We start from the raw sequence: 25,727 nt of genomic DNA, 5'->3' as shown, positions 1-25,727 counted from the left end.
TTCTCTTCTCCTCCCTCTCCTCCTCCTGCCCCACCTCCGTCCTCCCCACCCCCTCCTCCTCCTCCCCCCTAGCCTGCTCCCTTGGAAAGGACAGAAGGGGGGTGGTGAGCCCTTACCCCAGTGGGCGCTTGAAGAATTTCCTCCCTGCCCAATTTTCCTCCTCAGCCTGGTCCCACCCAAGTCTACGGATCAAAAGAAAATCCATCAAAAAGTCCTCACCTCCCTGCAGCCCTTTTCAGTGTCCCAGATGCTCTCACATCCCTTATCTAATCTGTCCCCGTGGCAGCCTCCAGCCTCGTCACTAGGCAGTTCTCTTCCTACAAGTTTTGCAGATGAGGAAAGTGCGAATTAACTCCCTTGGCTGAGTGCCCCCCCCCCCCCGGGGGCCTCCCCCCCAGCGAGTTAGGATGCCAGCCCTGACTGGACAGTCAACACCTATCAGCAGGGAAGGTCCAAGTGTGGGGCTTGAAAGACCGAGAAGGGAAACCGCGAAACCTAAGAGGCTGCTGGAGACCAGACCCATGTGCTCTCTCATTTCCATCATCTCCACGTGTGATCTGGCTTTATGGTGGGGGTGGGGAGTAAGGTTGTTTTGTTCCCAGATGTCCCCAGAGTAGTTGCCGTCGGTCTTGGTTGCAGTCGTCCGCCCACAGCCTCCTGCAAAGAATTCCATCGGCTGCTGAAATGCCGCCGCTCCCTGGAGGAGGTGATGTCGGCTGTCCCCAGTCCGGCAGCACACAGGGCACCCTGGGCCGCGGAGGAGGCGGGGAGGGCGGAGAAGGACAGAAGGCGGAGAAGGACTCTGCTGACCCCGGGTCCACTGGGTACTCTGCCGATGCTCAGAGCAAGGCAGTACAAAGTTCGCTCCTCCCAAGACCGGGCGCCTCTTCCCTCCTTCCCCCTCCCCAGTGAGACCCTGGCACCAGCTGTGCCCCCTTAGCCGGCCCCCAGCGGGGTCTGCGCGCTGGCACGGTGCCCGGCAGCTGCGGGGCGTCCGCGCAAGGAGGGGCCGGGCATCGAGGAGAAGCAGGTGTCCGGTTAAAGGGAACAAGGTGACCGGGAAGGACCTCGGGGCAGCGATGTCAGGGAGCGGAGCTGGAGTCGGAGGCAGCCCCCACCCCTCCCCACCTTGATTAGAATGATCTGGCCCCAGAAGAATAGCAATGAATTAATTAGGGGTCTGTTGTCATGAAGCAGCTCATTATTAAAGTCCCTCTCCTGGGAGTGGGGGGGGGATGGGGAAAGGTGTGAAGAAGACAGCTAGTCAAACAGAATCTTTTAAAAGAGCCAGACCTTCCCCCAGCTGTCTGTCCTGCCCTTGGGCTCTGCGGGGAACTCAGACATGCCTAGCACAGGGGTACCTGCTCTGCTGTCTCAGGATCCCAGGGGGTGGAGGCCTTCTGGCCTCACTTCCCTCCTCCTCCTCCTCCGCTATTTCTCGGCCCCCAACCCTGCGCCCACCTCTGCAACTTTAACCCTTGCTTTCTACCTGCCATTGAAACAGCGTTGAGTCAGCTGAGCTCCAGAGCAGCCACCCTGCGTCCTTTCCGTCCTTTCCGTAGCAGCACCTTGAACGGTTGTAGCGCTTTCCTCCCAAGAGCTCTTAGCAGCCCAATGGGGAGCCAGAGAGGTCGGGTCAACACAAGCAGACGTGTCCAACGTGTTTAGGCGTCAGGTTCCAGAAGATTGGGCGGAGGGCGGAGGGAGGATGTGTGAAGCAAGAGTCTCTCTTTCCCTCCTCATTATTTTCCAGAGATGGGAAAACAGGGGCCTAGAAACGTGAAGGCCTCTCAGAGGTGAGATCGTGGCTCTTCTGCCCACCAGCTACGTGACACTGAGATTACTCCCGCCCCTGTGCCTCTGTTTCTTCCTCGATACCGTAGGAATAATAGGATTGTTGTGAAGAATTAATGAGAGAGTGTGGAGAGAGCCCCCTGAGCACGACGTCTAACAATGACGGGGGTTACATCCACGTGAGCTGTGCCTATGCCTAGTGTTCTGTTCCTACCCAGTTTCAGTAATAGGGATTCATTCATCCCATCGCGGGGGGTGATCGAAGCCCTACTATGTGTCAGTAGTACTGAATGCAGGAAGGTGTAGGAAGCTGTACCAGTGCCTGTTTCCTAGAAACTTACAACCTCAGGAACCATAACCGCGTGTGTTCACAAGTAACTGCCAAGCGACGCGCCAGGGACCATGGGAGTTCAAAGGGGAGCTCAGGATGGGCTTCTTAGAGGAGGTGGCATTTGGATTGGGCCCTGAAGGATGGTCAGGATCTGGGAAGGACAGTAAATTGCCAAGCAAAGGCACGAAGCCCAAAAACCCGGAGACATAATTGGAAAATGGGAATAAGGCCATGTGAGCTAGACCCCTGAATGACAGTTAAGGGCTGTGAACTTTTCTAAACTTTCGGTGGGGGGCAATCAAACGTGCCTTGTGCGTACGTGCATGGGTGCAGGCGATGATTTGCGCTTTTTTCATATTCCAAAAGTAGTCTGGGTTCATCGTAAAAAAAAAAAAAAAAATTAGGAGTGAGATAAGCAAGAGAAAGAAAATTACAAACACCTGAAACTTAAGGATTTTGCATACAGAAAAGGCAGGATCAAATAAGTGTTTTAAGAAGATTAATCTGGCGGTATTGGTAGAACAGATTAGAGCGGGAATATGCTGGAGGCAGGGAGATTTCTCAGGTTATTGCAGTAGCACAGATAAGAGGCAATAAAGACTCAGACCTTGCCCGTTGGCAAAGGGAAGAGAAATACAGTGACATGCGTGGCCTCCTCATTCCTCCCCGTTACCGCACACTTTCTGCACCAGCGTGTACGCGGGCCACATGCATTTTCTAAATGACTCTTCCTTTTAAAAGCTCAGGAAGCCTTCTGCGTTTAGGCGCGAGCCCAGTGTCAGATGGCCGCACTCACAAGTCTAGACCTCCCTTCCCATCCTTGCAGCTTGAAATGTCATCCTCGGTGTTAATGAAAGCAAGAGATTACTGTTCCAGATTATAAAATGCAGGGCAATTTTAGGCCATTGAAAAGAATGAGTTAATTAAAGAGGGTAATAACCCTCTTAAGCGCCCCACCCTTTGCTCTTTTTCCAGACTGCAGGTGGCCTTCTTTGTCACCCTGGAGGAGACAGCTATATGATCTATTTTGTTCCCCAGGACTTATCTCCAGGGGCAGCGAGCACTTTGGGGATGTAATTTTTAGTACCAGGGCAGGCATTGTCCTCTTGTTTGACTTAGGGAAGAGCGAGGCCCCAGAGGGAACTGAATGAAAGAGACAGAGTACAGGCTTTGGAGTCAGGCAGACTCAGCTTTGAGCTCGGCTCTGCCACTAACTTGTTCTAGACTCGTAACGTTTCTGATTCGGTGAAATGGGGAGGCCAGCCTCATAGTTTTCAAGATCGTTCGTGTTTACATCTCCAACCTTTTGCACGCTGGCTGGCACGTTCCATGGACGCTGGATAAATACGTTGAACTACATTGGTAGAGGGAGATGTGGGATTCCGGAGCCCGGTGTGTCCAGTCCCAGTGGGGTAGGGCTGAGCATTTCCCAAGTACTTAACCTGGGTGTCCCTGTGCCTGATTGTCACCAAACCCGGTTCCAGAGCTTGGTGAGGAAGCCCACACCACCCTCCACGTGGGCCCTCAGGGGTGCTTCTAAGTCATTCCAGTCCAGACAGCCTAAGAGGTTAGTTGCTATCCTGAAACAGGCTGGGGTCCCCAGGCAAGGAACCTGTGTACGGTGACTTGAATGGAGACCCTGAGAGCCCCAAGTCGCTAGAACTTTGGGTAAATGGAGATTTCTCTTTGACAGAGGTTGCTCATTATTCCTTATTCATTCTTCCCCCCCACCCATCGCTGCCCCCCCCCCCCCCCCCACCAACTCCGTGTGCTCCCTGTGAATTACTGCTTTGCTGCTGTGTGATGTCATTTCATCTGAGGCCACTTAATGCTGCTGTTGGCCCTCGCCAGTGTTTATCTTATTGTTTCCCAGAACAATCCAATGCTTCCGCTGGGGGCCCCCCCCCCCCCCGACAACTTCATCTGGTTCCTGGGTCCTCCTGCCTGGCCCATGTTTCAGAGCTGAAGCAGGGTTGAAAGGTGGGGCTGGTCCAAGGAAAGAGCCCCGCGCCCTGAACTGCCCAGTGTATTCACCTCTATGAGCTCTTGCCCCATCCTGGGCCTGGCAGCTCAGAACTCCCCCTGACAAAGTTAGAACCAAGAGACTGGATTCTTTGGCTTCTAGATCTCCATGTCACTCTCTGCTGAGTCATAAAGGGAGAGGCCCCTGGAATAGGGAAGCCGATGCCCTTGTGAAATGCAGTTGGTTATGAACCACAGGAAGGTCTGGAACAGAGGCAGCTCCTCTCAGTTCTGCGAGCCGCATGGATCACTGGTCACCTGGCCATCTACCCCTGGCTGGTGAGGCACGAGGAAGCCACAATTTGGGGGAAGAAAGGCCCTCACTCCAGCCAACCTCCTCAACCTCATCTTTGAACACTTTACTTATAGCAAGTGCTCAAGAAATATTCACTCCATCATTTATCATAAGCCAGGCTCTTAATTCTCACTGTTCAAAGATGCAGAAGTCCAGAGAATGGTTTCTCCTGGGACCCCCTCCTCACATTCCAGGAGAAAGCCCTCCATGGCTTAGCTTTCCATGAGGAAGAAATGCAGGAGCCTCAAGCCGCGTGAACCCCTGTGCTAGCTCATCCACCCCCCAGTTTAATATCTAGGGCAGATTCCTAACATGCACAGAAATAGAAATAATTGTACATGGAAATGTCAATCTCCAGTGTCAAAGCCCCAGTGATTGACCGACAACTCACTGGGGACCAATGCTGGAAACATCTGCATATGTGTGGGAGGCTGTGTGAGTGTGTGTGTGTGTGTGTGTGTGTGCGTGCGCGTGCACGTGTGTGCGTGTGTGTGGGCGTGTGTCTATGCACATGCACTGACGGGGGCAAAATTCTCAAAGGTTAGCATATCTCAGTGACCTCCTTCCTTTTCAGGGACGGGAGGGATCCTTGGCCTGGTCTCCCCTCTTCCTCTGCTCTCCTGCTTTATTGCAGCCCACAGCCTGAGTTTTCCCGGCTCCTGTGTCCCTCTCCAACTGTCCAAGCATTTAGGGCCAGCCTCCCATCTGTCCTCCGGGGATCCTCGGCCTGCTGGGCTGTGACTCTGGATGGTTAATTAACACTTGCACAGCTCTGGCAGAGAGGGAGACAGAAGCGCCCTGGAAGGCGTGTGTGCACGTGCATGTGTGTGCACGCGCGTGTGCATGTGTATAAGCAGGAAAGAGGGAAGAAGAATCTCAGAGACTGAATTTACCAAAGACTTCAATCTATAAATAATTTGGGTCATGAAGCTCTACAAAAATAAACTCCAGCTTGAATCCTCTCCCGCGCAACACTAAATGCACACTGTGGGTACGCTCGTTCACTAACTCACCCCAAGATCAGTCTGAGCAGCACCAGCCCCGCCTCACCTTTCCCCCCTGTAAAAGTCTACGTGTGCGCGCGCGCGCACGGGCACACGCACGTGCAAACACACACGCACACACGTTTATATAGCACGGGAACCCTGAGTCCCGGGGCACAGATAAAATCGGGTAATAAAGGCCTCTTCCAAAGTGAATTTTAGGACATAAAGTGACCAGACCTCCTGAAATTCTTGTCGAGCCCTCAATAAAGGCACATCAGAAGTCTTATCCTCTCCAAGCGCTCAGGTCTGAGAGACCAAGAAATCCAGGCTCAGACAAAACAATCACACTCGTCTACTGACGTCACACTCTGAGTTAGCCAGAGAACTCACATTTCCACGCCTGCCTGTCCATTTAGGCGTCACCTTCCCCGGGAAGCCTCCCTCTCTGGGCCTCCCTCGGGCCCTACCTCCGTGTGGGCCTCCCTGGGATCTCCATGCAAGCTCTGCCACAAGGGGCAGCCCGCGTGTTTGTGGAGACCGGATGGCTTGTCAATTCCCAGCTCCTCCTCGGGCTTCCTCGGGGGACCCTTTCCCTCGGTGTCCCCGACGCGAAGCGTGGGCCTGGCTCATGGCAGGCATGTAATAAACGGATATTGGATGGGACAAATTCATATAGCTAATAACTCATTGTATTCTCCATCCCTTCTGTGCTCATAAGGACAGGAGTTCCCACCTTATTTGGCAGCTACAGAAACCACTGCACAAACAAGGGAAGTGACTTGCCTGCAGTCACAGAGCCAATTAATGAGAACGTTGGGATTAGGTCCCAACCCTCCAGACATGAACTCCCCCTGCATGGCGATGGCTCTCAAAACCAATCTGTTTCCCACTGCGAGGCCCCAGAAAAAGAAGATTCCCGATTCCGGTGGCTCTTGCCAGAATACATACATGTATACAATCTATTACCACTTATACTACTAGGACTACGAATAAAGTGCTCTTAAGAGTGACAGATCCCAAGCTAGGGCTCCATGATTTAGGACTAACGATAGAAATTGATGCACGAGAAAAAAGGGTTTGGAGGGGCCTACAGGTAAAAGCTAGTTAATTGGAACTGGATATGCTGATTTGAATTGGATGTTCAAGTAAAGAGGCGGTCATTAATTTCTGCACAGGCCTCGCTGTGGTTTAAAGGAAGGTGCTAATAGGATTACTATTTCCTTCTCCTCTCACAGAGGCCCCTCCCACCTAGAGGACCAGGCAGTCACTCTCCCCTGATTCCACCTCACATCCTCCTGTCCCAGAGCCCACCCTGATAAACGGACTGTCCCCCCCCCACAACCAAGGTCCCTCAAAATTAAGTTCTGTTGATTGTTGACTCCCGGAAGTGGGTGACTGCCCCACTTGGGCCTTGGGGTCCGGAAGAGGAAGAGCGGGTGAGGACAGAACTTGGACTTTCTGTCTTCCCACCTGTTCGGGTCTTGGCGGCCGTGAACAGCTCTGTGTGCCTGTCATTAGCCTCTCTTCAGGGGGTCACGGAGCGTCCGAGAAATCGGGCTCTGTGTGGGAATCCCAGCTCTGCCACCCTTCAGCTGTGTGATCTCGGGTGGGCGAGCCGCCCAGCTCTCCCAGGCCTCAAATTTCCTATCTGTAAAATGGAATAACAATAACATTTACCTCAGGGGGTTCCTGTAAGGAGAAGAGAGTTGATTTGTGTTAAGTACTTTCAACAGCACTGAGCACATGGGGCAAGTGACGGCAGGGTAGATACTAACTATTCAGTTCTCGAGGCCAACGGGGCCTTCTGAAAATTCACCACGTCTATGCTACCGCCTTCAAGCAGGGCCATACTGAACCATGAAGCAAAATCGTCCTGAGAAGGAGGTTGGAGTGTCCCGTGACCACTCTTTCTACAGTCGGGGCTCTGCATGGCAGGAGTTCTTACTAGAACTACCTAAATCCCCTTCTGCGACAGTATGGGCACATTTTGTCTTTGGTCGGTCTCAGTAAAGACAGTCATCCTCCTCTGAAGCAGACTGGCTTTCTTTCTTTTTTTTTTTTTTTTTTTTTTTAGTGTTTATTTTGAGAGAGAGAGAGAGAGTGAATGCGTGCAAGCGGGGGAGGGGCAGAGAGAGAGGGAGAGCCAGCATCCGAAGCAGGCTCCAGGCTCTGAGCTGTCAGCACGGAGCCCGACGCGGGGCTCGAACTCACGGACTGAGATCATGACCTGAGCTGAAGTCGGATGCTTAACTGACAGAGCCACCCCGGCGCCCCTGGTCCACTGAGGCCTAGCCCTCTCAGGAGAGGGGGAGCACAACTAGAAGGACAGAGTCGAGTGACTCGCTTGTCCCCGCATGCGGCACCTCCCTCCTCTGCCCCACCTCCTCACCCACCTGAATGGGTGTCCCGGGCCCTGTGCAGCTTGGGCTGGCAACGCCCTTCCCTTGGGCTGGTTTGTGACCTGTTTCGGTCTGTTGTTGTCCTTGTGGTCACTGAAACCTGGCCCGGGGGACACAAGCTTCAAAGTTGAAAACGGTGTCACAGCAGTGGAGTTAGTCTGGGACACCACAGGCTAGACTCGCGTAGGCAGATTTGAAAATCCCACCTTTGTTCGGGACTCCCTGACGGTCGTCTCACCACTACCATCCTGTGTCTGGCGAGGACAGAGACAACCTTGAACTCAGAACTTCCGATCCAAAGCAGAGCAGTCCGGGAAATCGTGTGCCTGAACTGCAGCAGGGACCTCGTCCCCCCATCAGTAGTCGTGGGGCGTTGTCTGCGTCGGCCTGGTGCTCTCCTCTGGCTCACCCCAGCTGCAGCCAGTTGGAGCCCCGGTTCTGCCGCTGGCTAGCTGTGTGCCTGGAACCCAAGAGCTTAGGGGAGGGGGGCTCCAACGTCCTTACAGTTCCAGCGCTTTCTACCGTGATTGTCCTGTGGCAGGCACTGAGCAGACCGCCTCTGCCTGTTACCCAGAAAGGAAACCCGAGGCTCAGGTGAGGTACCTAGACTCAAATTGTACCATTAGGCAGAAGTCAAGCCCAGGCCTGAGCAGAGTCACAAGAGAAACCCAGGAACCCTGCATCCCAGGCCTACACTCTTTCCCTTCGGTGCGTTGCCCAGAAGGGAGCACGGGGCATTAGGGAGGGGAAAGTTCTCTCCTCTGCCACCTGCCTGCCGGCCCCTATCCTCACCTCGAGCCCTGTGACCCCCTGGCCTCCTGGCCCCATTCTCCACCTTCTCTGCCCTCCTGTAGGTATCTCGGCGGGTAGCAAGCCCGAGGCAGATAGCATGGGGTGAGGGAGTAAGTGGGGAGGCACCGACTTCTTGGGCAATAGTGCTCTTCCCTCCAGGGATCTCGACTGAATGAAATAGGATAGCTTAGTTCAGGTTCAGCACCAAGAACATTTTCTGTTCTGGTTTGCTTTCGGCTTTGACGTTTCAGAGTTATGTAGGTTTGATTCTGGCTTCAACTGCTTTACGAAAAGATTGGGGTTGCAGATGGAAAAAAGAAAAAAAAAAAAAAAACCTGCTTAGATCTCTGATTCAGGAGACAGTTAACGGCTGGGATTGGTCCTAACTGGGATGCAGCGGAGTGTGTGATGATAAGTTGTCTTTGGCTCAGTTCCAGCTCCCACCCGGCCATGGGTACCATCTAGTCCCAGAGACCACAGGGGGGAAGGCCAGACGTGTGGCGTTCCTCCTTCTGACTTTGTGTGCAGGCCCTGCCGGGATTGCAGGCAGGTGCCCAGGCTCACAGGAAGGAGGCCGCCCCAGCTGGCGGAAGGTTAACTAGCCTCCCCAGGCAGGGAGAGATCCTGGACCAGGCCTGAGGGAGGAGGGTACTGGTTCCACAGCTCCCGGGAATGAGCCGGCACCTTGAGGAGACTTAAATCTCCCTGGAGAGGAGCAGCTATCATAGGGAGGGTGGTGACAACCCCTGGGCCATTGGCCCTTCAAACAAACAGGGCCTGAGCTCCCTGTATGATGGAGACAGAAAACTGAGGTCAAGCCAGCCAGAAGTCACAACTATCCCATCTTCTCTTTACTTTCTGGAATAGCCTGAGTACTGAGGAAATTTCAGATCTGTCCATTTAACAGAGAATGCTGCTTCAGATACCAAGGGGAACCTTTTTCGCTGTGGGCCATTTGCCCAGAAAGAGACCCTTCCCTCTGACTGAATCCACTATGAGATTGGCAGTGGGGTAGAGGGTGGTCACCTCAGCCTCGTGACCTCATTGCTGACCCCAGAGTCCTCCTCCAGTCTATGAGAGTGAATTCAATGACCCCCAAGCCCCTCTCGTGGAAGGAGGGGCTTTAGTGACAGTTGCACATGCCCCAGCTCTGGATGCGGGAAGCCACGAGCAAGGCAGAAAAAAGGGCAAAGGAGAGTTTATTGTGGTGCCAGGCACCAAACTTGGCCCTTGGGATGAAAAAGTCGTGGTCCTTGTCCTTAGGAGCTCCTGGTGCCGTGGGAGAGATGGGCAGAAGGAAGAGCTTGGTTACGAGTACAAGAGAAAAACCAGATGGAATGCGGAGGGGAAGCCTGAATCTTAAAACCTTACAGAGAAAATGCCTTTTGACCTCACTTTGATTTGGTGCTAGAGGCCACAGTCCTTTATCACCTGCTTCACGTCCTTTCAAAAGTATTTCTCAAGCATCCCCTTTTATCCATCACCAGCTATGTTCCCAGCCCCAATCTAGTGCTCAGAGCGTTCTTAGAGAAAGAGAGGACCCATCCCTGCCTTCAAAATGTTGACAGGCTTAGGCACATGTGAAGCAATGAGAGAACGATTTGGGTAGGTAGTCAATACATGTTAGCCAGTCCATATGCAGTGAACAAATCAATTGATTATAATCCTAAGACAAAATGTCTAGTGGCAAAAAAAAAAAAAAAAAAAAAAAAAAGGCATCAGGGTGATGAGTAATTAGTGTGGAGGGGAGATCAAGGAAGGCTTCACGAACGAGGCAGGGCTCGAGCTAGTCGGGGTTTCGATGGGCAGAGAGACAGAGAAAACAAGCCAAGGTAGGGATTATTGGTCAACAGTCAGCTGCCAGGGCGCCTGGGTGGCTCAGTCGGTTAAGCATCTGCCTCTTGATTTCGTCTCAGTTCATGATCTCATGGTTCGTGAGCAGCTCGGAGCCTGCTTGGGATTCTCCCTCTTCCCCTCTCTCTACCCCTCCCCCACTCATGCGCTCACACAAGCGCCCTCTCTCTCTCTCTCTCTCTCTCTCAAAATAAATAAACATTTTTTTAAAAATAGGCAGCTGCTGTGTTGAGAGCAAGAAATCTGAAATGCAGGAACATATTCACACTGAGGACTCCTGGACACGAGCTTTTTTATATGACCTCAGAGACCATCTTCTACCGAGTCTCAGAATTCTGCACAGAACTTAGACTATCCCTCGCGAACCCCCAGGCCAGCCGCACCCACATCACCTGGGAATTTGTGAGAAGTGAAAAAAACCTCAGGCCTCATTTCCACTGAATCCGAAACTCTGGGGGCGGCTCAGCCATGCAGCCCTCCAGGTGATTCTCAAAGCATGCCGGCTTGAAAACCAGTAGATGACATCAGGGCTTCTAGACCCTGGCTGTTCGTCAGATTCGCCTGGGGGAGCTTTGAATCCCGACGAAGATGCCCAGGCCCCACTCGCAGAGATTCTGATTAATGGATCCTGCCCTGGCATTCGTATCTTTTAAAACTCCCCAGACGATTCTGGTGTGCAGGCAGGGCTGAGAAGCCGTGGACTAGACAGTATCCAAGTCCTTTCTGACTTACTATCTAGAGCTGGGCTCTGACGGTCTGAGCCCGGATTCCTGGCTCCCCCAAATCACGGGGTGAATTTGCACACAAGCAGGGGATATGTTTGGGGGAAGGAAGACCTTCCCCAGATCCTAAACTCTTGCATCTCTTGAGGACCAGCTTTTTGAGGGTTTATATGATTGTTTTACCGTTCTTCCTTACGTGCCTGAGGCAGAAACACTGTGAACAGGTGTTGACTCTCTTACCCCAAACACCAGTAAGGGTGTGGCAGCACACGCACACCCATCAGTGCTATAAATATCTGTAGACACACGCAGAAATAACCACATTGGGATATTCAGAATCGCTCCTACTGGCGCATATGCACATGCAAATAAACCCACCGTCAGAAATCCCAGACGTGGTCCACTCAAACCACTTGGGAAAGTATTTCTCTCGGGGAAAGCCGGGCTGTTTGAACAGAGAAGCACCTCTAGCTTCTCTGAAGCCTGGTCTGGTTCAGAGTCACGACTGGGGGCAGGGAGGGGGCCGGGAAATATCTTCTGTAAAGCGACCTGCTCTAGTCCCGTAGGGGACCGCTGAGTACAGATGCTGAGGATGCATTATTTCTCTCGTAGATTCGAGCCGATGGTCCCCCCCATGGAGGGGTCCAGTATGAGATGGTCTCTGTGCTCAAAGACGGGAGCCCCATCCTCCGGGACATGGCCTTCTCCATTGACCAGCGTTACCTGTACATCATGTCTGAGAGACAGGTAAGTGCTGACACCCAGCCCTTCTTTCCAAAGCCCAGGAGCGACTGATAACCTGTGGCCTGACCTTTGTTCAAAAGCTGTTTCATCTAACCAGGGAGCCCTCTGTCTGGGCTTGCTGCTCGGGGGTCCTGGGAGAGGCAGAGTCCTTGGAGGCTTTTGCGGGGAGCCAGAGAGAAGCAGCTGGGGCCAGCCACTTCCCGGAGGCTCCTCTCTAGGCCACAGCCCCTGTCTCGGTGCGTGATGAACAGCCCCGCAAGAACGGGCCAGACTGCTTGGAGCAGCTTGGTGTGATTAAGCAGTAGATTTACAGCTCCCGGGCCCACAGAGTCTGCTGCTCAAGGGAGCCAAAGAAGTGTAAATAATCCAGGCCTCCTGGCTGGGCCTGATCCTGGGAGAGACAGACCCAAGATAGGGCCCCAGAAGGAGATAAAAATCTTGGCCTGAGTCACAGACTGATGCCAGTAGAAGCTGGCCAGCTCTGGGAAGCCGAAGTCTGCCTGAGAAATAGACTTCCACCCTCTGCGGGCTAACGATCGAGGAGGTTCCCCACCTTCTCCGATGGAGCATTATTCCCCCCGGATTGTATTTTCTCTGAGTACGTGTGGGCAGAGAGAAGGTAAATTCAGGAGAGCCGTGGTGATGGGCAAGGGACACAGGGTAGAAGGTGGATTTGGGATTCCCAAATCAATGCAGACGCAGGAAGCAAAGCGAAACTCTTGGGAAAGGCGGGTTACTTCCATTCGTTCAGGCAGTGGGTGTACAGGTGTTCAGCAGGAGCAGTGGTCTTGGCATTGACCTGAACACGACAAGTAAGATAAAGGCCGAAGAGCAGAAAAAGTGTTGTGCACCTGCCTTGGCTGATGCCCCTGATTTAGGCAAGAAAAAGATGCTGGGCTGGAGGACCAGCGAGCTTTCACAAGGTGCCTTCCAGCTCTTGAGGGGTTGTCATTCCCAAAATACTCGGCCAAGCTTCCAGGGGTCCTTGAGGAGCACCCCCTCTCCCAGCGTTGTCTTTTCCTCCTTTCTGTTCGAATGTAGGAATTCTGAATCCGGGGGTGAGGGAGGAATGGAGGGAGGAAGGAAGAGACAAAATGGGCACATGGACAGCATAAGGGAAGCAGTGATGCAGCTCTAACCCAAAAATTGCTTCTTGGGAATAAATGCCACAAATCATATGCAGATTGCATGCATTGCATCCAGGTCCTCCTGAACCCACCTGTCTTTTCACCTCCTTTCATGTGGCCCCTGCGGCTGAGGCATAAACAGGTGCAGATGGGAACTTGGTGGAGCTAGAGGAGGCTTTGCCTAACCTAGAGTGGTAGAGTGGTCTTGGAAATAAACGCTGATGTCTCATTCTACTAAAACTGTCCGCGAGCCCTAACAAAACCCTTTACTGGGGACATATCGGTTGGGAACAGTGTGCTGGGAAAACCTCAAAATGAATGGGCCTCGGCCGCTGCCCTCACATTGCTTACAGTCTAACAAGGGACGGGGGAGAAAAAGGGAAGGAGACACGTAGCCAGTTATCCAGAACATCCCATTGAAGTCGGCAAATGTTCTGCCTTTTCTTCCTGTTCTTTACTTGTAGATACAAGGTTGTTTCTTAAGCAAAACCAGTAGCTGCCCCCTGTGCAAATTCAAACAATATATACAGAAAAGAAAATAGCAACGAGTTCCCAGATGGGACTGCCCAGTTTGTAACACCATGTTAACATTTGATGACCACCATTCTGGACACTTTGGCAGGAAAATAATCAGAGGCACAGATGGATCGGTCAGTGGCAGTATAGATAGGTGGATAAAGTGATGGTCGGAGGAATCAAATAGACCCATGATATATGTGGTATTTGCAGAAGGCATTGTGTATGGCTAAGGACCAGGCAGGTAGCTCTGGGTAGAAGCTCCTTCCTGGGTCCCTAAGGCAGTGCAGTGGAAAAGCATAGAAGGAACCAATGCAACCTTACTGGAACGAAGAAGATGCCAAGGCTCGTATTTTGGCTGCGTATCTGTTTCTCAAATGGGATGCTTTCTGAAATTGCATTCAAAATGTGGTCAGAGGAGAGGGCATGAGCCAGAGCCGGAGGCTGGTGAGTGGCCTTCAGGGGCTATGGTGTCCTCCTGAGATCTTATCCTGTGTCACCTCCAAAAGCATCAGCACTGGCTCAGCTAAGTGTCCACACGGCTTATTTATAAATATCCTCTCCTTCGTCCTCATCTTCGGCCACAGCCGCCCAGTTCTTGCTACAACCTCACCAAACAGAGGGGTTCCGTGGTAGCCAGTCACACCGAGCGGATACAGGAAGAGTTTGGGTTCGAAGCCACGGGGCTGTCTCCAGTCCCGTGAGATATTAGTCCGGAGAGCTCCCTATGCCAGGTGGAGCTGTGATCAGTGGGCAGAGTCTAAGGGGGATTTGTGGTAGCACTCTGAGACCTGTCACCCTGAGAGCTGTAAACCGTGTAGAAGTAGGTAGCTAGGTGATTTCACCTGGGGCTGGGTCCAGGAATGAGGTCCGAAAACAGCTCAGGGGGCCCATCTGTCTGAGGCCGAGCAACTATGAGTACAGAATATTCAGAGACAGCTCGGAAGTCTTTTTTTTTTTTTTTTTAAGGTTATTTATTTACTTATTTATTTTGAGAGAGCACGGGGGACGGGCAGAGAGAACAAGAGACAGAAGCCCAAGCGGGCTCTACGCAGGGTTTGAACCCACGAACCGCGAGATCATGACCTGAGCGGCGATCAGGAGTCGGACACTTAACTGACGAAGCCACCCAGGTGCCCCTCAGACGTCATTTAAGAAACAGTTTAATGGCAGCGCCTGGGTGGCTCAGTGAGTTAAGCGTCCAACTCTTGGTTTTGGCTCAGCTCATGATCTCACAACTTTGTGGGTTCGAGCCCCGCATCGGGCTCTGTGCTGACAGTGCGGAAGCTGCTTGGAATTCCCTCTCTTTCCCTCTTTCTGCCCCTCCCCCCCGCTTGCGCTATCTCCGTCTCTCTCAAAGTAGATAAATAAATTTAAAAAATAATAATAATTTAGTGTGAGGCAAGAGAACAGTCAACAAAGATGAAGTCGGATGGCGTGGGTTCTAGTCCAGCGGTTGCTGTATCTGGAGGCGTGACCCCCTCGCACGTCTGGTTCCCTCCCCCCCCATGAAATGGAGGAGTCGAACGAGATCACAGGGTTGTCTCTGCAGTCCGAAACTCTGATTTGGATCCCGTCTCAATATTTCATAGCCACATGGCCTTACAGCGGTCACTTCACCTCAGTGTGCCCCACAAGAGTCGACGTGAGGCTCAATAGACACTCCGCTCAGCAGAGGAGAGTTTCCTTCCCACTGCCTCGCGTGCAATGACCCCTTGTCATTGACTTTCTATATGGCCCCTTCCAGCTCTCAGGCCCTTATGATTCCGGCTCTGGAGGGTGGTGACTGTGAGTGATGATTAAGAGGAAGTGAGGTGGCCGTGTGGCACCACCGGTGGTCCCCAGGCAGAGCCAACAAGCCTGTGTTCCGGTCCTGACCCACCTCTAACGAGCTGGGTGGACTAGACTCTTAAGTTCCTAGGGATTCCGTTTGCTCCCCTTCAAAGATACAATTAATAGATCTAATCCAGAGCCCCTTTCATGTTAAAGAGGCTTGTCTGAGGTCTTGGGATGGAGACTCTTCAACACCTCTAGAAGGTGACACCAAAATGACAGTAGAGAGACAGGCCTGAGGTTAGACCAAATGAAAAAGCTTTTGGAACCAGAGTTTTATGAGGCTGTGGGTGCCCATGTGAACGCCTTCCCCAAAAGATGAACGCTGCGGAGAGGCTAGAAATGCTGGCTGGCTATGGAGAAGTGTATTCCTGTTTCGAGGCCGTGATTTAAGACTTCGGCATTCCCTAAAAGACCTAAGACCTTTATAAGACATCGTGGGACGGGGGCTTCCCGTCACCTTATAATAAACCTCTGAGCAACCTGCTGTCATCCGCGCCTTCCCCTCCTCCCCACCTCTTGTCTCTCTGTCCCCCTCCTGTTCCCCCAAAACACGGCACCTGTTGTATCTTCGGCACCACGTCGGTGGAGAACCAAGTCTCTGGTGTCAAGTTCTGCTAAGGGAGGTTTACATCTCCCTACAGAGTGAGAACAATCCAGTCCAGCTCATTCTTTCTCCCTCCCTCCCCCTCTCTCGGTTAATTACACCTAATTAAGAACTAGGACTAGTAAGAAGTGTTGGGTCCTAGTGCCACCGCCTAACAAGCCGATGTTAATGTACTGTTAATAGATCTAGGGCCGGCCAGTCCCAGGGGAGCATTTGGGAACTGATTCCCCAATCCTGCTAATTGCCCGGGGGCCCCCGCGGACAGGATGCCTGGCTCTTCCCTAGAAAGTCCGCCCCTGCTTCCTCAACAGCAAATCGACAGATGCTATGGGTGTGAATACAAGTTCTCCCGTATCCTCAGTGTCTAATGGAAGTCAGACAGCAGGTCCAGGGAAAATCAGGCTGCGAGCCAAGTGCAAAACTGAGCGAGAAGATGAAAAGAAACTTGATAGCCCCCGTTTCCACCCAACTTGTCAGGTTGGCCACTCCCCGATAAAGAATATAACTCTGTACTCAACATGGATGGGAAGGAGTATGGGGATGGAAGCAATTATTCTATTTTATACTTTAATTAGTTTGAATTAGCAGAGGGAATAGAGGCATAAAATGATCCAGCGAAGGGTGAAATAGAAAAAGGGAGTCACAGTGGAGAATGGCTCCGTGCAGGCTGGAAAGGGTCTTGGGAACAGCAGAAAGGCTGGTGGCAGGGGCGTGCACGTGTGTTTGGGGGGCGGGTGGGGGCATGGGATGTCGCTCTCTATTTCGAGGCCTGGAAAGGCAAGATAGCATAATGGTTAAGAGCTGGAGCATGAGAGTCAGGCGGAGCTCCATTTAACCCATAGCCATGTGCTAGACGTCCGGCTTTGAGAAAGTTATCGCACGTCACTAAACCTCAGTTTCTTCGTCTGTATAACGGGCCTAACAATGGTAACTGTTGCGTCTGACACACAGTGCTTTCAGCGTGAGGTGTGATTGTTATCATCATTGCTGCCATCGGTCGTGTCAGAAGTTCTTTTGCACCCCAGAAAAGGCTAGAAGCCTCTCCACTTAAATTACGCTTAACTGTCATTCCTGCTGCTCCTTCCCAAGGGACGCTTCCAAAGCCTCTGGCCTGGCCGAATGACAGCATCAGGCTAAGTTGCTCATAATCTGCTATTTATTTCAAAAATCCAGGAATGTGCCCAGCAGACTAAACAGTCCCGCTGCCCTTGGTACAGGCTGAGGCAGCCCTGGGCCCATATGTGAGGCCCAGGAGGCCAGTATTGCAGGCATCTGTGGAGAGAAGGGGGGTCAGGCCCCAAGCCCTCAGGGTCTTGTCTGGCTGCATGTGTGGACACGTAGCCAGAAAGGGGCTACCCATGGGGCTTTTCATTTCTGGCCTTTCCAGGTAAGGAAACCAGGTCCCAAAAGATAGGGCTGCTGTTCTCCAAGGCGCGGGCACTCGGATCCCAGTTTTGAGGGCAAAAATGCCCTCAACGTTTGTCTATAGTTGGCATACCATTCTGGTCACTTACTGCTACATAATAAACGGTGTCAAAATTCTGGGGCATAAAACAACCGTTTTGTTATGTTCACAAACTGTGTAAGTCAGGGTTCCAGCCATGGTGCACTGAAGAGGGCTTTTCTTTTCTTTACAACACAAATGACTTGGGGCGCTTAGAATTCTAAGGACTAGAATCATCTAGAAGCTTCTGTCTGTCTGGGAACTAGAAGACCGGGCCCAGCTGGGGCTAGTGCCCCAGAGTGCCTAGTGATCAGAGTGCCTAGGAGAAGGCCTCCCCATGTGACACGGGCTCGCCCACAGCACGGTGACCGCAGGAGAGCCGGACTTCTGGAACAAGGCAGATCCTGGCAAACATGGCAGCTGAGGGCTCGAAGAGTGAGGATTCCCACAAATGAGGTAGAACTATTGCCTTTTAATGACATCGCCTCAGAAGTCACAAGGTTGTCTCTTCTGCCTGCCTCTTTACCTCTCCACTGCCAGTCACCTCGGGTGATTCTGATTTGGGACGCCCACGAGCACATCTGGAGAGACAAGGCTCAGGGAAGATAAATACGTGGTTTCCTGACCCTTCAGGATCATGGAAGCGCAGAACCTCCGAGCTGGGAAGGACCTCAGGGCTCACCCATCATAACCCCACATGAGAACTCGGAGGCCCAGAAGGCATCTGAGCAGGGTACCTGCCCCTTCAGTGTCAGAGTCATCGAAACTGGCTTGATTTCCCAAAACTCACGGGGAAGTTCTGGTAGCTTTTAAGCCTACAACTGATTTGGTAAAAGTTGCATAAGTCCTAAATGAAGCCCACATCCAGTGTGGGCTCTGACAGTGCATCCGGGAAGCCTTTGAGGGAATCCATGAGGAACAGGATCACATTGCCAGGAAATTGCCCAGACAGTGGCACACAATTTTATTTATTTATTTTCTTTTTTATTTAAAAAAAAAATTTTAACGTTTATATATTTTTGAAAGAGAGAGAGAGAGAGAGAGACAGAGTGCACGCAGGGGAGGAGTGAAGAGAGAGGGAGACACAGAACTCGAAGCAGGCTCCAGGCTCTGAGCTGTCAGCACAGAGCCCGATGTGGGGCTCGAACTCACGGACTGTGAGACAGTGACCTGAGCCGAAGTCGGACGCTTAACTGACCGAGCTATCTAGGTACCCCACGTCTGTCTTTCTTTCTTTCTTTCTTTTTGTAATTTAAATCCAAGTTAGTTACCATACAGTGCAATAACGATTTCAGGAATAGAATCTAGCGATTCATCACCCACACCCAACACCCAGTGTTCATCCCAACAGGTGTCCCCTCCCACAATGCCTATCTCCCATTCAGCCCATCCCCCACCCAGCACCCCACCAGCAATCACCAGTCTGTTCTCTGTATTCAGGAGTCTTTGATGGTTTGTCTCCCCCTGTGCCTTCCTCTTCCATCTGCTTCCCTTTCCCTCTGTTCATCCATCCTGTTTCCCAACCTCCGCAAAGTGAGTGAAATCGTATGATAATCTGTCTTTCTCTGACTTACTTCGCTTAGCCTAACACACTCCAGTTCCATCCACGTAGTTGCAAATGGTAAGATTTCACTCCTTTTGAGCCCTGAATAATATTCCATTGAATATATATACCACCTCTTCTTTATCCATTCATCAGTCGACGGACATTTGGGCTCTCTCCATTCTTTGGCCATTGTCGGTAGCGCTGCTATAAACACTGGGGTGCATATGCCCCTTCAAATCAGTATTTTTGTACCCTTTGGATACATACCTCGCAGGTGGCACACAATTTTAAAGGGATGCCCCTCGCAATGTCTCTGTGGCAATATTGCATCAGCCCACTGAGAAGGCGGGCCTCCGAGGTGCCCCACTTTTGCTATGCAGGGCAGTGGTGATTTACCTGGTGGATATATGCAGGAAACTGACTTTTTAACTACTGCCCTCTGTAAGTACACTAAGAGAGTTGGAACGAGAAAAACTTTTGCCTGGAGTTAATAGAAACAAAACTCATGGGGTGCCTGGGTGGCCCCGTGGGTTGGGGTCCAGCTCTTGGTTTCGGCTCAGGTCATGATCTGAGTTCGGATCAGTTCATGGGTTCGAGCCCTGTGTCAGGTTCTGTGCTGACCGTGCTGAACCTGCTTGGGATTCTCTCTCTCTCTCCCTCTCTCTCTCTCTCTCTCTCTCTCTCTGCCCCTCCCTTGCCTGTGCACCCTCCCTCTCTCAAAATAAAGAAGTAAACGTAAAAAAAGAAAAAGAAAGAAAAGTCATCTGGAAGGATTGTGAGGCCATCCTTCTCTGAGTGTCTCACGGGCAGGAGGGACCCCTTCCCAGGCCCTCAGTCCCCTGCCTTGGTTGAAGATGTGCTGGGTGGGGAAGACAGGTGGGAAGACAGACCAGACCCTCTAGCGCGCCATCCGGGAGTATATAGCCAGCTTCGCCCGAGAGCTCATTTTGGTTTCCTTGGTTTGGGGGAGGGCCTATCTACTGCAAACCTGGACCTAGCCCCCAAAATGAGCATTTTCAAAGGGCCTATTGTGACTCAGAAGCAATAGTAAGTCTCCTACCTGTGGCTAAAGCCAGTGAGCTGCCAAACCCCTAAGGCAGCTAAAGACTTGAGGAAGGCAAAGGAAGAAAAAAAAAAAAAAAATGTGGGGAACCACACTTCCAGATGTTCCCTGCTCATTTATTTTGACATCTCAGACTATTATTTTGATTGTGCACATTTGTTTAGTCCAGGCGATAAGGCTTCCCAGGGCGCGGGCAGAGCGTGCCAAGGTGTATTTGTACAAGGCGCTCTGGGTCTCAGTGACGGGAGCCCTCCCTCTGCCGGGGCGGGAGGCCTGGGCCCAGCCGTGGGGGAGGAGAGGATGTGAGGAGGCCCCGGGCTGCAGCAAGGCCTGAGGGGCTTCGGGGAGAATTACAGAGTTTGCGGATTAGGAAAGTGAGGATAAGCGAATTTCGGCTGCACTTTTGTTTTCAAATGTGTCACTTTCAATCCAAGCCTTTGATGCACATGTGTTTCTGGTTAAGGGCCTGGGACCCCAGTGTGGCCCAGGAGCTAAGCTGCTCATATCAGTGCCTTTCCCCAAGCGGGAGGGGGTGCGGGGCAGGGTGACCACCCCAAGCCTGGGTTTTGATTTTCTTTCTTTCTTCCCCCCTCCCCACATCCCCCATTTCAAAAGTCAGGGAACAAAGAGGCTGACACAGACCTGATTCCCTGGCTATTAATATTCTCACTGGAGCATTTTTCTAATAAATATTTTCACATGAGAGAAAAGAAATGCAAACCCACCCTATTAATCAGACGCTTGGCTTGTTGTATTTAAGAGAGAAAACTCCAGCCTCTTATTTTAAAATCCTTTGGTTTGGAAAGAAATGATTGAACACAATGCCCAGGCTGGAAGGACTGGTGCCAAAAAAACTCATTTCTCTAAATGGGCAGGGGGGCTGGAGACTTTCTCTAATCCTTGGCGAGGGACTCGATTTCTCTTTCTAGGCAGGTCGTGTGAACACTGACGCTCTGACTGCCCAGAATGATGTTTCTGTGACTGAGGGATGGGAAATCATAGTGTCTCCACACCAGCAGGCAACCCACTCCCTTTTTTCTAGAGGTGAAGAAACGGATGCCCCGAGAGGGGAGTCACTTGCCGACGTCTTCCCCTGACTTACCAGGAAAAGCAGAATATTAACCTGGTCCAGCCCGGCATTCTTTCCCCAACTTGAGAACAGCCTCGCTCCACACAGGCAAGAAAGGAAACTGGTTGTCTTTAAACACTTGCAGTTAAAAAAAAAAAAAAAAAAAAAAATTAAAAACAACCTGGGCCCAAGAGAGTCACTGAAGATGTTCCCAAGGGTCAAATTAAAATAGGGAAAGATTTGCATATCATTTGCATACACGGACTCATTCACTCACCAGACCGTTAAGTGTCTACCATGTATAATGCATAGAGCTGTCCACTGACAAGTCATTTGCATATGCAGATCTAGGCAGGGCAGTCTCTCTAAGTAATATTCCAGCAAAATGTTATAAACCCGGCTGTCTGCACATTGGTACCTTCTTGACTTCTTTCTGCTCTTTCCAATGTTTAGCAGCAGCACCGTTGAGTGTGCTTTTGTGTAGCAATAAATAAAATTGAATCCCTGCCCTCAGGGAGGTCTCATTCTGGTGGGGAAGAGTGATGGATAGATAAATTACAATATAAAGTGAACAGTGCCGTCGCAGAGACCCACCGTGTGCTCCGTGACCCAAGTAAGTCACACCGACCAGGGAGAGACCTGTCCCCGTCCTTCCATTCTTGGGGTCACTCAGATGGAGGACTCATTCTCTGACACAGCAATTTGGAGCTTATCTGGTGAGGGGCTCAGAGATTCTCTAGTGAGGAGCAGCCTTTTATTTTATGCGTGAGGACAGGAGGCCTGAGGGGGAAGCAGCTCTGGAGAGGGGAAGGTCTGCCAAACCAGGATGTGAGGAAGCAGATAGGGACTGTGATGGGCAGTTTCCTGACCCCGTGAAGAGTGTGGGCTCTAAACTCTGCCTGCCTGCCTACGTTCAAATCCTGGCTCTGCTACTTACTGCTGTGTGACCTCGGACAAGTTGCTTTACCTCTCGGTGCTTCAGTTTCCTCATCTGGAAAATGGGCACAATTACAGCATCTGCCTGAGGATTAATTAAATCAAATGAATGAATACCTAAAAAGCATCTGAAAAGTATCTGGCGCATGTTACGTGCTTAATAAATGTTGGTAGTCGTAACTGTAGTTTTCTGGTTGTGCCCCATGCATAATCACCAGGCCAAGCCCTGCAGATCACGCTCCGCACGTAGCGGCACCTAAAAAAAGAGACTTAACCACCTCGCCCTGCCTCTCAGCTCTACTATTATTTAAGATGTGTTGAAATCTAGCTAACATTTAGGTTCGGTTTTTCTTATGTTAGTTGACAAACACGTCCTCGGCCAATCCAACAATGCCATGGGAGAAGTAGTGTTGTCCTTGCCTCTTTTGGAGACAGGAAGACTGAAATTCAGTCTGGCTAAGGAATTTGCCCAGAGCCACCAAGCTGGGAAACGGGCAGAGTGTGCACTCCACCCAGCCTTCGGAAGCCAAATCCACACTTCCGGCTTCTCGAGACAGCGCCCCCTGGCTGCCGCGTGTTCGCAGAGGGCACCTCCCTTCCTGCCGGCTCTCCACCTGGCTCCGAATTTAGGAAAGGGCTCAGCAGCGGCTTTCAGGGCTCCAGGAGACCAGCACAGACTCACAGGTCCTAGTTTGACACCCCCAAGGAGACTGGAGCCGTGCTCTGTTTTGTTTTAAAAATTTGTTAAATGTTTATTTATTATTGAGAGACAGAGAAAGACAGAGCATGAGCAGGGGAGGGGCAGAGAGAGAGAGAGAGGGAGACACAAAATCTGAAGCAGGCTCCAGGCTCTGAGCTGTCAGCACAGAGCCCGACGCGGGGCTCAAACCCACAAACTGGGAGATCATGACCTGAGCTGAAGTCGGACACCCAACCGACTGAGCCACCCAGGTGCCTCCCCACCACCACTGTTTTGTTTAAAACAAAAAACAATAAAGGAAAGCGAGCACTCCCCTGGGCCTTAGGTGCACAGTCACAGGAGGGGCTCCGGTCCTCAGAGTGGATGGAGGAAAGGAAACTACTACTGCTGCCGTTTAGCCTGTGCAGTGGGCCAGGTGCTTCCCAAGCAGCCTCTCGACTCCTTACAACAAGCTTGAGAGGTATTATCTCCCCTACTTGACGCGCAAGCAAGGCTCAGCAAGGTGAAGTGACCTGAGCGAGGGCCTCATAACACTCTCAGGAGGCAGGGCTGGGGTGGAGACGCAGGCCTGTGTGCCCTCACCCCACCATCCTGGAGGCCGAGCAGGTGGCGTCATGACTCCCCTGCACCCTCTCTACCCCCCATCCACAGCTGGCCCGTCTCTGCAAGGAAGGCAGGAACGGGACACAGGAGGCTCCGATTCAGCCTCTCTGTGCAACTCCTGTGTGAACCAGGCAAACAGGAACGGCTGCAGTCACTGCCCTAAATGGGGGTTGGAGGGCTCTAGAAAGCCTTCTGCGCTTGCCGCCTCCAGATCTCTCCGGCCCCGCTGTGACTGACGCCCCAGAACTCTGCAGCCTGCTCCTTAGCTCCTCCACGGAGCTCTCCCTCATGCTCCCCATGTTGAGTTTCTGTAATTGAATGTGTTTTATTTAGACCATAACATTTAGTGCCACTTTGGATTTCCAATTAGGCTTCAATCAAACGCCGAGGGTCTGATTCGTTTTGTTGTTTTGATCAACACAAAAGATGGCAACATCAGAGGAGCCGTCGTGAAAAGTTATTTCCATCCGCCGATGACTAGGACAGTTGCTTGTGATGTGAAGATACAGCTTCGGAGATGCCAAGAGTTGTACCAGGCGTGGGGGAGGGGGCGGGGGGAGGGAGGACAGGGGAAGGCGGCGAACCCTACAAGGAGCGCGGTTTGAAGTTCTGGGGTGCACCCCCCCATTCTCCACGCCACCCCCCCCCCGCCACTCCCCGGCAAGAGAGGGTAGGAGGTGGGTGCTGGGCATTGAGGCCACTTGATGAAGTTCCTTCCTCTGCAGGCCAGGGTCCTGGGTGCCCAGGCGGGAAAGGGAAGGAGCTGGTTCCTCGTACAGAGGGCTTGGGCCTCTTACCCAGGAGAGGTTCCATGAACACAGGGCTCCCATGAGACCGGAAGCTGACCACAAGTTGCTTTCTCCAGACAATGGCCCCTGCATTCCTCAGCCGGAAGTGAGCAGCTGTGCAGGCTTATGGCTTATGGGGGGGGGGGGGCTTTCCTCAACCCCCCGGGGGTTCTGGCCAACCAGTCACACACGCTGCCTGTCAGACAGCTGTTCTCTCAGGGGCTGGTCCTAGGGACGAAGTTGAGAATTCAGTGGTGAGCTGCTAAGGAGGTGGTGGGGGAAGGGTGACAGGGGTGACAGGAGAATGACAGGGGAGTGGTAAGCTAGGATTCTGCCTTCCGTCACTCCCTGGAGCCTCACCGCTCGCTGGAGTCTGAGTTAAGGCCACGTGGAGCCTCAGTTTCCCCATCGATAAAATTTATTTGAACGTCCCCCGCAACCACGACATTTCGCACATCCTTTTGACCGCACACCTGTGTGGGACAGTGGCTGGCCCGGGTCTGGGAGTGTGCGTGCGTGTGAGAACAGCGTTCGTGGAGGATGAGGCCCACAAGAGCAAGCATTCCTGTGTGTTCTTTGAGTGTGCAAGCACATCCACCCCAGCACGGCACTTTCAGACGCCAGGCCAGGACTGTGCTCACTGAAGGGAAAGGCAGTCTGTGTTCCAGCGCCTCGGGCTTGCCAACTCTGAGCCTTCTGGACCCCGTCCGGCTCAGGGACCCAACGTCAGTCACAGTCCCCACCTCGTGGGTTGCGTGCCCCACAGTTAAATGCCCCGGGGCCTTTGCCTCTCTGCACAGAGCGACCTGTCTCACTCCCCCTCCTGGTTATTCCCACCCCCCCCCCTTCTGCAGACAGCCTGGGGTTTGAAATTTGCACCAGGTGGAGGGAGAACTGCCTGTGTCATCAGCTGTTGGTGGCTCAGCAAACAGTCTGGGTTCAGCCTCTGTCCCTCAAGTAATGTTTAATGAGTGGAGGGAGATGGGCAGAGATGAGAGTCGGGCGGAAGGAAGATTGGAAAGAGAAAAATGAACGGAGCTGAGAACAATGTCTTCGTTAACCACTCAGCTTCCGGGCGATCGATCAAACAACCCTTGAGGGCCTATTGTGAGCACAGAGCCCTTCCTGACAAAATCACACATACACCAGGAAAAGAGTATTGTGAGACAGTTTGCAGGGCGCTGGGAATGCATGAGGGGGTGCTACCCAACAGAGTCTGTCAGTCAGGGAAGGCTTCCCGGAGGAGGTGTTGCTCTAGGTGAATCATGAAAAGCAGGGGAGCTTTTCCCCAGATTTGGTACTGTTGGAGCAGAAGGCAAGGGTGGAGAGGTACCTGGCCTCGGAGAATATCCACAGCACACAGGCAGTGAGCAGACTGCAGGTGGACTCAACCCACCTTCCCTTACCAAGACGAAAGGAGCCTCGGCCCAAACAGAAGGTGCTTCAGGCTCCTTCAGCCCCTACCATTGAACCAGAGAACCTGGGAGAAGACGATCATGCAGCAAGCTTCTGGTGTTTTTGCCTTCCCTGGCAGCGCCCCCCTCCCCCCACCCCCC

At 52.2% G+C, this 25,727-nt stretch overlaps 1 protein-coding gene across 3 annotated transcripts in view; it reads left to right on the top strand.

The window, feature by feature from the left end:
* The window catches only part of PLXNA2 (plexin A2), a 191,433-nt gene that overhangs the window by 59,977 nt on the left and 105,729 nt on the right, over positions 1-25,727 (top strand). For all 3 annotated transcript variants that reach the window (XM_040446320.1, XM_040446321.1, XM_040446322.1), the window contains exon 3: positions 11,808-11,942. In XM_040446320.1, the coding sequence (XP_040302254.1) occupies positions 11,808-11,942 (135 nt within the window). The remainder of the gene's footprint in view (positions 1-11,807; positions 11,943-25,727) is intronic.

This window comes from Herpailurus yagouaroundi, unplaced genomic scaffold (genome assembly GCF_014898765.1).
Source record: "Herpailurus yagouaroundi ecotype Mexico unplaced genomic scaffold, PumYag 195, whole genome shotgun sequence".
Classification (NCBI taxonomy): Eukaryota; Metazoa; Chordata; class Mammalia; order Carnivora; family Felidae; genus Herpailurus; species Herpailurus yagouaroundi.
The sequence above is the reverse complement of the archived record's forward strand: the minus strand, read 5'-3'. Positions and strand labels throughout refer to the sequence as shown.